The 15420-nt window shown below is 31.5% G+C and overlaps 2 protein-coding genes and 1 long non-coding RNA gene across 3 annotated transcripts in view; 1 reads left to right on the top strand and 2 right to left on the bottom strand.

Moving 5' to 3' along the window:
- Sol1 overlaps positions 1–15420 on the bottom strand; it is a 42204-nt gene that overhangs the window by 9552 nt on the left and 17232 nt on the right. The window lies entirely within an intron of this gene.
- Positions 8813–13654, top strand: LOC106615195 (fatty acyl-CoA reductase wat). The gene is made up of 7 exons (XM_014231310.3): positions 8813–9040; positions 11462–11574; positions 11651–12161; positions 12249–12450; positions 12801–13043; positions 13126–13383; positions 13443–13654. Exons 1-7 carry the CDS (start codon positions 8926–8928, stop codon positions 13525–13527), a joined length of 1527 nt encoding a protein of 508 aa, XP_014086785.2. The 5' UTR covers positions 8813–8925; the 3' UTR covers positions 13528–13654.
- On the bottom strand, positions 12912–14211 carry LOC118682596 (uncharacterized). The gene is made up of 2 exons (XR_004978416.2): positions 13860–14211; positions 12912–13798 (listed from the first exon to the last, which is right to left on the bottom strand). It is a non-coding gene; the product is annotated as an uncharacterized lncRNA (long non-coding RNA).

The following is a 15420-nucleotide window of genomic DNA, read 5'->3' as shown; positions in this document are numbered from 1 at the left end:
TCTGTTTATTGCGGCGAACCAAAGAAGAAAAGAGCTCTTACAGAAATAGTAGAATAGTTAAAGCCAATAACTGAAGCAGGGAAAAATAGGTAATAGAGAGACACTTTGCACAGGATGTAGTATGAAATAAAAATATAAAGTAAATCTTATACATAATGTAATAAGAAATTTCATTGACTTTGGAAAATATATTGCTAAAAATTTTACACTTATTTTGTGAATTATTGATTAGAGATTGATTTGTTAAACAAATTGAAGTATTAGACTGATCTTTAAGTAAATAGGTTCAATAACTTTCACGACTTTCCTGTTTTTAGCAGTTTTAGATTCTGCGCGGGTAAACGCTTTTATGATGTTCAATTATATTTTTTTTGTTAGAAATATAATTTAAGACTTAAAATTGTCTGCTATAGGATGACTGAATTTAAAAATAAGTTTTTCCTTCAGGTTTTTACACTCACTGGAGTTTAAACGCAATATCGGCTCGGGTGATCACTGAATTTTTTTTTTTCAAAAAGGCATTGCCAGCTCAGCAAATAATGCACTTAATTTGAAATGGTAAATAAGAAAAGATTTTCAAAAGATTTTAATTAATCAGTTTGTTGGGCAGCTATATATGCTATTGTAGTCCATAATTGTCGGTTATGACAAATCAACAACTTCTTGAGGAGCGAAGAGCGATATCTTAAAAACTGAAAGACTAGTTCGGGTATATACAGACAGACAGACAGACGCGCATGGCTAAATCGATTGACCTCGTCACGCTAATCATTTATATAGGTATATACAATACTTTATAGGGTCTCCGACGTTTCCTTGTGGGTTTTACAAACTTAACAGTTTTTGTTTTTCTATTCATATCTATGTATGTATAATATAATAAGTACTCGTATCTAGAAGGCATTAATAAACAAAAGACTTAAGAAACGAACTTATTTTTAACAAATAACCAGGAATGCTTAATGGATTGTTGCGTGTACATAATGAAAGTGTTTCGCCACTGAAATATTATATACTTGTATAGCGATATTTGTTTATTTTTATTTTTCTGCGTTGATAATTGTTGATAAAAATAAGTAAAATTTTGTAGAAAACGAATCTTATTTAGCCGCTAATTGAGTGGCTTTTGAACTATGCTTCTATTAACTAAAATCAATTACTAAATTAAACACCACCCTAATGAATGTTCAGAGTAAACAAACCTTCTTGTAGATTCAGATATAAAGTCTAAACTAATCGAACAAAGGTCTAGAAATTCAAATTATAGAAAACTAATATATATTAATAAGAGGTTTTGAGTCAATAGCATATCTTATTAGTTTCTTATGCCTTTGTGCATTTATTCATGATTGAATATTGTACATCAACAGTCTTATCTCTTACGTCGAGGCTAAAATTGTATTTACAATTGTTCGATGGTATGATTTCGCAGCGTTATAAATGGCATCGTGCGAGCGATTAAATGATTCCAAAAAAATATCGTTGTACACCTGAAACGAATAATAATATTTCTATTCTATATTTCTTCTATACACGTCAAATGAATTTATACCAGCTGAATCGAATCACCACTCTCAAAAGTTTGTCGAATCGAAGACAGATAACAGTGAATAACTTATTGATTTTGTAGATACAATTTCCCGAATTGAAATTCGTACGAACAGATTAAGTGATTAAGTTTTTACTTTGGAAACTTGTTTTATGGAAAGTCATTCCCCTCTAATGCTTATCAATTCTAATAATCACGCTATTTTACAAATAGTTAATAAAGAACATAAAACAGGTAAATAGCTCAATAAATTAGATACTATATTGCGTTTGGATATAGTTGCACTACAAGTACAAGTATTCTTTTTAAGACTTAAATATGAAAGCACTTTGCATAAAATAACAGAAACATACATATATTTATATACCTATATACATATATTATGTATATAAGTATAATTTCTATTAGACATTAATGGTCTCCACAAGTAACCATAGTTATAAAATTGTATATTTAAAACAAGAATTTCATATACATATTAACATATTAGCGTTTGTAGTATATTGCCAGATATCTACAAATATATGAAATCACACAAGTTTAGTAAAGCTAAAATCTAATTTAACGATGATTGCAGCAAATGATAGCATTAAAAGCCTGATATACACAATATATATATTTATGGCGACAGGGTAGCCAAATGAGTTGAGTAATAGAAAAAGGCAAACAAAAAAAGTTTAATCTAAACAATCTTGATCTTAATAACTTTTTTCTTAATATGCACCCGGAGAAAACTCTAATTGGAGAAAAAGGTCGGCCTAACATCTTCATCAATACCAGTTGCTACAAAACACTAAAAATTAAGCGACATCAAACCAATTGGTGAAAAACACGTCGTATTTTTTAAACAACCGCTTTTTAAAGCTCTCAAAACATCAACAACAAACGAAATAAAGTAACATATAGTTTTGTCAGCAGAGATTTTATTTATTTGTTGAAAAGTTTCAGGAAAATTTTATTTGGGTTGAATGTTATTTTGCCACTCGCTAACATATGTAATATACGTAGATCTCAAATTATTTTTGTTAAGAAGATTATCAATGTTGTTGAGGAAAAGTCTGCAAATAAACTAAGTAAAGTTAGCGAAACAATTTTTTCAGACTTTGAAGCTACTTTACGAGTACATACTAGAAGTTATTATAAAATTAAGGCATTTAAATTATAAAAATAAAATATTTCAACTTATATTGATATAGAGAGTTGCCACTATACTCTTAAGCGCTTAAAAATGTAACTTAATATTTGCATCAAGACTTTTAGAATTTATCTCCCGATTAAAATATTTTTATTGAACCAAATTCAATTACAAATTAACGCAAATTATATTTGCTTTATAACTGTAATTCGGTACATTTGTATATAAGAGGCATTTGCGTAAAAAAGTACTGGATGTTGGGTTTATGATTAAATTATTTTATATATTAATTCATATGAGTAATATACCATTTGCATATCTAATATAGAGAAGTTCAGCATTACCGATTATATTATATATATATATATATATATATATATATATATATATATATATATATATTTGTAGTCATACCATACTATACTAGGTACTTATATGTTTGAGCAAAATAACATGCTTCTCTGAAAAGACACACACTAACATATTTTTGTAAATTATATATATCGATCTAGTTAATTTTAATGTAATTTTGTTTATTTCTTTGGAAAGTTTTGTTTCTGCTAAACGGCGAAACGAACATACAACTGGCATAAATCAAATTGACTGGCAAGTAAGCTACTACTCTGTTAACGTATTAAACGTATTAAATATTAGATTGCCATTAGTGATATATAAAGTGTGTTAATTTTTCGCTTCAGAGTATTTTGACAATTTATTTGTGAATATGTATAATCATCTCCATATGTGTATGAGAAGAAAATGTTGGCGCCTCTTATTTTCACAATTGTTTATATCGCTAATATTTGCTATTTGCCACAAACAACTACAATATTATAAAATATGTATTTATGCATAAACAGGCACCTTCAATCAATATACATATACTATGCTATAGAGTGTACATATGTATGTATGCAGTAACAACCACGGACGTAGTATGAGTGACTGTATGCATCCCACATGGACATGTTCTACAAGTATTTAAAAATTGATTCTTTTAGAACCATAAATAGTAGGAGTTCTATATAGTCAACTGTTTATCCTCCGAGCAGCTACGAAGCAATACAAAATTTCACAGATGACGAATAGAAAGTGAAATCTCCTAAATGAATTGCTAGCAGTTTATTGTGCTTCTTTGCTCTACAAGTTATATTGGTCATTAATTACAAGTTAGTGTGTATATAATCCAATAAAGTGTTATAAACTCTTCCAATGCTATTTCTTTAATTATTACAGTCCGTTTATTTTAAATCAGGTTTTTTTTTTTGGACACTCGACTGCTTTTGCCGAATCGCAGACAAAGGACAAATATTTATGCCAAATGAAAGGCGGAATCAAAAAGTCAGCTAACTGTTGGTGATTCCTAACAGGGTATGTATGAGAGCTTATCACTATGTGTAGATATGTCTGTACGCACTCGGCGAAAGTGTATGAAATAGTGGTGGATAAATGCAAAGAAGCTGTGATTTCATCGAGAATAGAGCAAACATCCACGGTGAAATAAGGCAAATCAGTTTTTGCTAAGTATTAAATATTACGCGCACACATTCATACATACGAACCACTTCTTACTGACAGCCTTTTCATATTGGGAGAGAGAACTAATTTATTTATTTTTTGTTTCTGTCTTAGTATTATATCTTACGACGTCATTTATTTATTATTTATGGCTTCAGATATACATATATGTTTATGTGTATGTGGGACTGTTTGTTTTCCTCAATTATTTTGTTATGCCAGCAAACATCGATCGGTAATTAAATAGCTATTACAAAAAATCATGTATGCGACTCAATCGGTTTGTTCTGGAATTGTTATTTAGTATTAAGTGGCTCACCAATACAGATACATTGAAAAGGTATAATTATGCACTTATGTGACTTAATAGAATTACAAAACGTAAAAATTTGCAGTTCAACGTTCACTTACTTTGATTATCTGTGATTAAGTATAAATGAATTTAATATACTCGTTCAATTAAAGATTGGATACGTCTTGAAATCACCTAAACTATTATTTATGAGTTTTGAAGTTATTATTTAAAAAAAAAAAATTAAAAATACCGATGTTGGGAATATTTATTTCCTATTAATTCAAACCTTAATATTGTAAAAACATAAAAAACTAAGAGCAAAACGTTAATTTAAATTATTATTTCGCCAATTCCAAAAGGATCAAAGTATGCACTTATGCAAGTATGCAGCTTTAGAAAACACTTGGTGCTAAGTTAGGTTGTGTTTGGAAGAACACAGTCGTTTACTGATATCGATTTAATCGATTTTGACGCTATCGATTTCACAAATGATTATTTAGATTATTTAGGAATTGGTGCCAAATCAAATTTTACTACATTTTAAAAGTACAAAATTTGTATTTCGTTACGCTAAATTCATCAAATCGCCCACTGTGCAGTGGTTCGAATATGTTCATCTGCAATACCGACCTCTTTTGGGGACCAAGGAGCATATGTAGTAAATTTCATCAAGATATCTCAATTTATACTCAAGTTATCGCTTGCACAGAAAAATACATACAAACATAAAAGCGTACATACATACAGGTGAAGCTAATAAAAGCGTTATAAAAACCTTTAACTTTATACTCGTCAGTGATTTTTAACTATTTATAAAGCTAAGCGCTAAAATAGAAAAAGTTTAATCAATCATATATTGTTTCATTCCTATTTTGTCATACCTCCGCTATAGTGTTTGTCTAAAATTCCACTCCGATCATTCTTTAAGCCTCTTAACTACAGTTGTATTTTAAGAGAAGTTTTCTACTGGTAGAACAAGTAAGGAAGTGCTAAGTTCTGGTGTAACCGAACATTTTATACTCTTGCAACTCGCAAGGATGAAAGCCGAGGCAATACCTTTTGTTTTTGGCAAAACTTCATATCAAAAAATTTTTGGGAAAGAATTAGACGTCCATTACCCGCTGAAATCGTGAATAAATAACAATCAAATTTGGTATTTTCTTGGCTTATATTGAAGGACATAGACTTAGTTTTATTGCTATATTATAGTTCGCGTCAGCTAAAATTATATTAAAAACACCTTCAAAAGAGATATATGTATGTGATATTAACTCAACCGAAGAGGCTAAATTGAATATATTGAGTTGATGTAGAAAACGTCAACCACAGGATCAGAATTTTTTATATTAGAGATATACGGTTTAGACCAAGGTATAAACCAATTCATTGCAATTCGGCGCTTAACCACATATTTTTTTTTAGAAAAAGTTTTATTTAATTTCATTAAAATATCACACATATTGACCAACCTGATCGGTTTAAATGCAGGTAGAAGAAGGAATTCATTTTATGGTGTATATTGGGGATAGAGAAAGGGACGGGCTAATTGCATTAATTTTGACATTGCCCAAGTATACTCGAGAACATATTTTGAAGCAATTTTATATATAAATAATACTCACTGACCGACATATTTGGCATAAAACTTGTTAGAATACCGAAAATCGTTAGAAGTAGTAAATGGGAGTTGGGAGTAGTATTGACCCAATTTTATCAATTTTTGTCAATACCACATACTAATAAAATGCTCCCAGGGTTTCATTAAGGTATCTCACTTACGATCATCAATCATATGGAATAAAGTCAGCCGGATGTTCGAAAATCCTGATATTAGTTATATGGCTAGGTCAAGTTTTCGCCGAATTTGATCCATTTTAGACACAAAGATACACTGTTATTATTAGTAAAACAAGTTCTCTTTATTTAATTGAGACAACTCACATGTTGACCGATATATGCGGTCTTTATGTTAGGTATACGGGGGCTATGGGAAGTATTGCCCTGACTTTACTCATTTTTATTATACAGACATAATATTATCAGGAAAGGATCTTCTCTAAATATCTACTATAAATTTCACAGATTGACCGAAATTTTCGCTAAAAAATCAACTATAGATACTAGGGTCCACACATTCGGTACCTAGGGCCTTGAACAGTTTTGTTTCGATTTGGAAATATTTTGGTCATGCGGTGATATGATTCAAAGGCACTATTCATGTAAAATTTTATCCCGTTAAATTAATAACTGCTTTATTTGTATACAGCAATGTGAAAGAATCAGATGGAATTTCAAATTGTGTTATATGGGAAGTAGACGTGGTTGTAATTCGATTCCACCCATTTTCACACTGCAATATATGAATGTCAAAATAATAGTTTTCACTGAATTTGGTTGAAATTGGTCGAGCAGGTCCCGAGATATGTGATTTCACCTAAAAGTGGGCGGTGCCAGGTCCATCATCCAATTGTAACCGCGGCTCCTCTCATACCATCTCGGAGGTAAAATTTTATGTCTCTTGAGCATTAAGTTATTGATTTATCGTGCTTTAAGTAGTTTTTAACTGTACTGTTATATGGGGTGTGAACGGGGCTACCATCATATTTCATTAATTTTACAGCGTCGGTAGGGGTGCTTATGGGATTTGTCTTGAGTGAATTTGGTTATTTTAGCTTGAACAGTTTGGGAGATATGTACATTAAACCTTTTAGAGGGCGGCGCCACACCTATTTTTATTTGATTTTTTTCCCATTACATTTATATATTTTAATTTAGTGCTTAGTTATGTCTATTTCGTTTAATGGCGTTTTGTGGGCGTAGCATTGGTCCGATTACGCCCATCTACGAACTCCTCCTTATTGTTTTGCCAAGGAATACGTGTGCCAAGTTTCATTATGATTTTTCAACTTTTACTCAAGTTATAGCTTGCACAGACAGACGGACGGACAGACAGAAATCCGGATTTTAACTCGTCTCGCGTCATCTTGATCATTTATGTGTATATATAGCTCTATATCTATCTCGATTAGTTTTAGGTGATACAAACAACCAACAACAATACTAATTTTGAATGGGAATATAAAAAAAAATTGTTCAAAGTATTGACCATTACTTTTTACACATTTTGATCACTTTTCTGGCAATTTGTGAATACCATGCCAAAAGAAATGTTCGTTCTTTTAAAGCAAACCAATCAAACACCCAATTTTGGACTTCTGCGTAGAAATCGAAGTGCTGCGCAACCAATGCGTGTCCCATTCAAGCATTCGATGCAACTCTGCAACATTTTTCTTCAAATGGAAACAAAAAATTAATGCTTTCCGCAAATCAACACTTTCCGGTACAAAATTTGACAACACAATCAAAAAATATAATGTTGTTTGTTCAATGGTTGTAAGGTTATTGTATATGTTTGACAGATGTCATGCCAACCAAACAGAAAAAAAAATTAATGCTCGTTCACAACAAATGTTCCCTACCAACACATATGTATCTCAATGCTCACCTTATACCAGTAAAATCATAAATTTCGTAAATAAAATAAATAATACGTAAATAAATAAGCCTTTTACTTTTTACAAGATTTGCGAAACTGCTTGGCCACTTGTGAGACAGATATCTGACGCCATTGACCGCAACGTCATCACAGAGCGCGAATTTTTCCGCATCTGTCTAGTGAAGCTGTCAACAAACCGACCAGAGCTAGCCGATCTGTCGTCAGTATTTTCACGAATACGAGTATACGAGGCAGGTAATTATAGTATTAATGAAAGCAGTCACTGCATTAACAAGTAATGAGTAATTTAAAATATTTCCATACACCTAGGTGTGTACGTATGTATGTATATATATATGCATTTCATATTGGTACATATAAACAAGAACTTATAATAACAGTAATAAGAAGTAGTCGATCGTAATGATGATAAAGCGCGGCTTAGGTGTACTCTATGTGCAGAGCGCTTAGTGTATGTTTGTATGTATGCAATATGGTATATATATATTTTATCTTTTCCGGATTACGTTGTATCGTTGTGTGGGTCGTTTATTACTATTGTTTTTGTTGTTTTATAATTTGTTGTTGTATCTGAAACTTTGCTTTCCTTAGCATAACCACTTCACTACGATCAATTATTGTTTTCTATTAGCAACTAGAAGTACATTTACAAACTTATTTAGTATAAGTAAATGTATGTATGTATATATATATTTGTGGATATTTGTATGTATCAGTGTAGGTGTACTTATCTAATAATGATTCTAAATGCTGCTGTTAAGTATAAAAAGCGAAATTCTCAGCAACTGGAAATTTATTAACGTACCGCCGCAGCGTTGAACGGTTCGAAAACTTTAGCAACATAACGGATTATAGAACACAGTAGATAGAACCATACTTCGTGCTTGACGTTGATCGAGTGAATAGTCGAAATGACAGCAGGAATGCAAGCAACTGGTGTGAACGAGAAAAACCTCTCGGAAGTGCAAGAGTTTTATCGAAATAAAAGTGTATTCCTTACGGGCGGTTCGGGATTTTTGGGAAAAGGTACAAACGACCGTTTTTTTTGCAAATATGTCGATGAAGTTTGGTGGCAAGCCAATGTATGAACTGTAGAGAAATGTGTGAATATGTGCAAACGAAGTGGTTACTTTTTTATTAGTGAAATGACTAGATAAACAAGTGATAAAAAATATTATAACTGGCGGTTGCAATAAAACATTAATTTTATGTCTTGAAATACTGTCTGTGCATAGTGATGCGTCTTTAATTATATTTCATTGTTAGGTAATATATCTAACTATAATTTTTGTTATTGCTTAGTTTGCTTAACTATTAAAAAACATTTAAAAATTGCTGCCTTAAAACCCGGAAGTGAAAAGTCGAAAGTTGCCATCTCTTTGAACTGTCAGTCATAAAAATTATGAAAAAAATATTTCATGGCTCAAAGGCTTACAGTGGAAAATATTATTCGAAAATGGTTGCCATCTGTTTCAAATTTTTTATTACTTAAACTAAAATGAAATAAAATTTAATAATTAGGAGCTCAAATTAAAAAATTTATTAGTGAGTTTTTTGTAAAATGTTGTAACCTCTTTGAAAATTGTAATTCAAAATTTCATTGAGATTACAATGTGGGTCCAAAACTAAAATCGTTTATGAATTAATAAAACATATTAAGTGCCACATTTCTAGTACTAAATGGAAAGTTTTTGAAAAGTCTTTGTGGTCTTCTTACTGTCCAACTCTATTTTAATTTACAATAGATTTCTGCTTACAAAATAAGTGGAAAAATTGTGGAAAAGCTTAGACAAATTTTTTTGATGTTTACTAGAAAAATTTCTTTTTTGCAAATGAAGCCTGAAATGGGGTTGTGATTAATACTTAAGTGGCACACCTAGTGAGAACGCCAAAAAAAAAATTAGTTTTCTGAATTATTTTTTAAAGAAAACTACGGCATGAAATGTTTTAAAATTTTGAGGATATATTTATTCATAATTAGTGAGTATACACAAAGAATTTCAAAGAAACAAATTTAAGTTTTAGCGAGTTATTGGCTATTACCGTAGTTACTAAACAAAAGGTCCTGAACTGCTGCAGTGTTTGCGGCCTTTACCGTGATTAAAAACAAAAAAATATAAAAATAATATAAATTCGTTAGGTACTGCCTACACAATGACCTACGATTGTTAATAACAATTTAAATATAACAAAATAACAAATTTGGAAAAATTTGTTGAATTTTGCAAAAAATGTGATAATGTTTGTTGCGCCAAAATTAGATTTTCCATACAATCAAAAAACTGAACGTTCTTTGTACTGAGAAATATATAACAAATAAGCGGAAAAACTCTAAGCGATCGTATGAATTGTGCTTGAGTTACAACTGCAGCCAATTTGAAAAGTGTAGTTTTGAGTAAAACGCGTTTTAAAATAAACCGATTGAGCGGCTACACTTTAGAAAACTTTAATAACAAAAATACTTGAAATATTGATTTAAGATTTAGTATGCTATTTTTAAATGTATATTCTATAGAAATATGCAAAACACAATAAAAAAAAATTTTTTTTTTAAATATTTATAATAGGTGTGCCCTCGATTCGATAAATATTTTACGAGTATATCAAGATTTAGTAAATATTTATACTATTTGTAAATACTGCGCGTCTATAGTACAGCACAATGAGTCATTGCAATTTACTTAGCTTCAAAATGGTTTCATTGGAGTGATTATCACGATCTTTTTAGTTAGTTTTAAATTTCGAAAACTGTGCGTGTTTTTATTAAATTAAGAAATTATCCTTTCAGCAAGTGACGTTATATCATTCTTAAAAAAATTTTTGGCGAACAATGTATTTGTGTAAAACCCAGACTTAAACTGGAATTGATTGATTGCAAATATTAATTAATTTGTGCACTCTAACAAATATTCAAAATTTATTTTTTGATGATTTCACTTAAAATTGTGTTTTTATATCTCGATTATTAATAACATGCCAATAAAGTTTCAAATATTAAAAAAAGACATTGTTTCAAAACAAAACACTTGATTTGTGTAGGAATGTACAATAATTTGATTGGCGTTTTCCAGTTTCAAAAGATAAAAAACCAAAACCTGTTGTTAAGAACGGATTAACTTTTAATGTTTACATTACAACGCTGAAATAAACTGCAAATCACTCCGCGGATTAAATCAATGTACATTTAATTGAGATACACGTGCGTTTTGTAAGAATTTCCTAAGAAATTGTAATTAAAAAAAAGTGTTAAATCATAAAAATTAAAAATGTATGACAATATAATTAAGTAGGTGATTAAACAAGGGTTCATTAATATATGAGTAACTACCACAATTCTAATTAGTTATTGGTTTACTTAAATATTATATATACATATGTACATATACATATGTACATACAGGTTATACTTCCTCAAATTGTAATCGCCTTGTATTTTCACTCCTTTAGTATTTATTGAAAAAATATTGCGGGCCACTGACGTCAAATGTATTTACATATTAATGCGACCCAAAAAGGGCCAGGCTGTAGAGGAGCGCATAGAAGCCATGTTCAAAAACACCGTAAGTACTTAAAAGATAAAGTATGGTCGCGACAAAGAATACTATTCAGATTTAATACAAATTATAAAACCTCCAGTTGTTCGCCGAATTGAACAAGTTGAAACCGACGGCTAGAAACTGTTTAATACCAATACACGGCGATTGCCAGTTTAGCAATTTGGGTATCTCACCAGCAGATCGTCAGACGCTACTCGATGAGGTGGAAATTGTAATGCATAGCGCCGCGACCGTACGCTTCAACGAGCCGCTCTACAACGCACTGGCCATTAATGTACGCGCCACCATGGATCTTATGCAATTGGCAAAGAAAATGCGCAAGCTTCAAAGCTTCGTACATGTCTCTTCCGCCTTTGCAAATTGCACAGTCTTTCATGTGGATGAGGTCTACTACAAAATTGAGCTCAACATTACAGCGGGAAATATGTGCAAAATCGCGGATTTATTGGGTCCGGAGAAAACTAACCGTATGACGAGTGAATGGTTGGGCAAATCACCCAACACGTACACTTTCACAAAAGCACTTGCTGAAGAGGCAGTGCTGTCGGAAGGAAAGGAATTGCCGATTTGTATATTTCGACCCGGCATAGGTAAGTTGCCTCTTTAGAATCTAGCAGAATACAGAGTACTTAGTGGGATATATTTATTAAACAATTTGATTTTTCTATAATGTGCAGTTATACCAACCTACAATGAACCGCTCGTTGGTTGGGTGGATAATCTATATGGGCCGATGAGCATTTTGTATGGTGTAGCGCACGGCGTAATTCGTGTCCTCTATTTAAATTTGAATACGAATGCAAACTTCGCTCCCGTGGATATGTGCGCCAACATGATGCTGGTCTCGGCGTGGAATACGGCGAAACAAGTGAACCAAATGTAAGTCTTTTTATCGTAATCTGAAGTATTTCATATTCTTTTATAGTACCTCTTTGTTACTTCGGTTCGTCAAAATAAATGTTTTGAGTTAACATATTGAGGCTTAAGATTCGTTCGAGCATTTAAAATAGTAGTCATCATATACGTACTGAAATACGTCTCACTTACTACTAGATGAAGTCTTCGGGGAAGATGTCCTGGCAGCAATGCAATTTTGTTCTTTGTACGTCTCCCATAACGTGGTCATAACGATAGATCATTGCAATTTTTTTCAAAGACCAACTTCATTAATCGAGTTATATACAATTATATATACATATGTAAAATTTTACATATTTCTTATCTCATAGCACCTCTCTGCCTCCACCCATTTACAACTTCGTGCCTGATGAACGAAACATGCTGAAATGGGATACCTATCGGCGAACTTTGGAAGAGCACGCTCCGAAAATGCCACTTACTAAAATGATTTGGTATCCCTTTGTGATAATAGTCAACTCCAAATTATTATATCATATTCTGATATTATTCTACCACATAATACCGGGCTACATCTTTGACTTCCTACTACTGCTGATAGGAAAGAAGCGAAGGTAAGCGAATATATTCCACAGATCGCTTAAAGTTTGTGTAAATATGTTTGTTATATTAATATTGACTGTTGTCTCGATTCAGAATGATAAAAACATATCAAAAACTTCATAAACAAATCGGTGTACTGGACTATTTTGTTGAGCACAAGTTCACCTTCACAATGGAAAACACAACCAAGTTATGGCATTCGCTCTCTCGTGCCGACCAAACAATATTCAATTTCAATATATGCGAAATAAATTGGCCAGAATACTTTCAGAACTCTTTAATGGGTGTGCGCTGCTTTATGGGAAAGGAACAACCCGAGACCATACCGAAGGCCAAACAGCTGATGACCAGGTATGCATTTTACTGTGTAAATGCCTGCGCATAGTAAATTCTATATTTTATCTTTTCAGACTGCTCATTTTACATCGCACCGTACAGGTACTAGTCTACGGCGGAGCTTGTGCTTTGCTGTCGTGGGTCTTCCTCCGCGTTTGATAACTAATGTTTAAGTGAATTTATTGCAATGTGATAATTAGGGATGATTATAGTACTCGTTGGATTTGTTTGTGTTATTTAAACACGAGTTTAAATTTCGTAATTAAATATGTTCACATGTTCATAACGATGAGGTTTTAATTCATTCTGATATTTAATGATTTACATTAATGTAGTATATACATATTTAGAAATTAAGTACTTGATTTATTTTGTTGGTGATTTGTTTGCTGCTTTTCTGTTCATTTGTTTGTGAGCATATCTAGTCGAACTTAAAAATTAGCAATAATATTTCATGAAATCATAGATTTTGTAAGTATTGAATAAAATACCTATGTATATAAGTTTTCATTGAATTTTTAATATTCTTCTATCATTCAAGGTCCTCTCATAATTGTGAAAGTTTATTTTTATATGCTGACGGTTGAGCTTTCACTCTCATGTTGGTGTCACCAATCTACTAGTAGAATGAAATTTTGATATTGAAGTCCAATAGATAGCGCAAATGTATCATTGTATGTATATTGCAAGAGCCATTTTATTGACAATAGAAAATTTCGAAGACACGTGTTCATTCATTGGGAAAATAAAATTCAAATGACATTTAATTATCAATTTCAGTTGTGGTGATATTTCTCACATGATACTGACTTTGAAAAAGCTGAAAATTAGAATGCAAAAATAACAAAATTTAAACCGGTTGTGTTATTTAATTGTTCATGTCATTTCAGCAAAAAGTTAATTAATTGGTTTAATGAAAGCATTTCGCATCATGTCACCTTTAGTGATATATATTTTCTTTTTGTGCCATATAATTGGTTTTTAGTGGAATTAATGGGCGCTATTAACATAGATAATTATCAAATAGATTAATGATAGGTTGTAGCTTTACAATTATATCTATTATTATATTACTCTATATATATCTATAATAGGTATGTAAACTTGGAGTTATAAGTATTCCTCGTAAATCGAATTATTGCTGCCCTTAACTGTGTCATTGTCTACTAATTCAAGTGACTTTGAGGTCAACTAGCTCCAACACAAAATTGGGAGTAGAAGTGTCTGACTTAGTACTAAAGCCGGGTAGCACTTGGTGTAAATGCTTATGTCATGCATTTTTGTTGGATACTGATTGATATTTTATATGTATATGATATAATTAATTGCACAGGTCTCTTATTAAAGCGCCACACTTCATTATAAATTATATTAAAATTATACGAAAAGGTTTATATATATATTTATATATACATACATATGTACGTATATAAACTAGACCCTAGTTGTTTTGCAAGCCGTTTCAGACTTTAGTATTCTGCGGTTTAATTAATTCTGTTTCTATTACACATATTCGCACTTACATATGTAAACATTTGGTATTAAGTCTATTTATTTTTAATTATCAAGTGCGTAGAATAGCTGATATACTAAAAATGCAATAAGTGCATTTTGTCTTGTTGCGAATTTCAAAGGAAAGCTAAAAGTGGTTGGAATAATATCTAAAGGACTGAAATCATATATTCAAAGCTCAAAACTTATTAAGTTTCCGAAATTCTTACCGCCAATATTCTTTAACCTGGCGATTTTCCGAATTGTAGGAGACTCTATAAAATATATATATAGAAATGCTCAGGACTACGAGCATTAGCTATGTCAGATGGTTCTATCCATCTGTGTGTATATATACGAAGTTTTTGAGACAACAATCTGAAATTTTGCGCCTTTTCTTTTCTCACCATGAAGTTGCTCATTTGTCGGCATATAGCTGCCATACAACCTGGACGATCGAAGTCAAGGTATGGAAAACTTTTCATTTGATGAGGTGTCTTCAAGAGATTTGGCCATGGGTTATTGTCTAAAAGAACGGAGTAATCGCCGGAGAAACTGTTC

This window comes from Bactrocera oleae, chromosome 2 (genome assembly GCF_042242935.1).
Source record: "Bactrocera oleae isolate idBacOlea1 chromosome 2, idBacOlea1, whole genome shotgun sequence".
NCBI classification, from domain to species: domain Eukaryota; kingdom Metazoa; phylum Arthropoda; class Insecta; order Diptera; family Tephritidae; genus Bactrocera; species Bactrocera oleae.
This window is presented reverse-complemented; position numbering and strand designations above follow the sequence as displayed.

Excerpts from the sequence above, each read along its gene's own strand:
- LOC106615195 (XM_014231310.3), top strand. The coding sequence starts at position 8,926 with ATGACAGCAGGAATGCAAGCAACTGGTGTGAACGAGAAAAACCTCTCG. Across the intron at positions 12,162-12,248 it reads TATATTTCGACCCGGCATAG|TTATACCAACCTACAATGAA; the intron begins GTAAGTTGCCTC and ends TATAATGTGCAG. Across the intron at positions 13,044-13,125 it reads CTGATAGGAAAGAAGCGAAG|AATGATAAAAACATATCAAA; the intron begins GTAAGCGAATAT and ends GTCTCGATTCAG.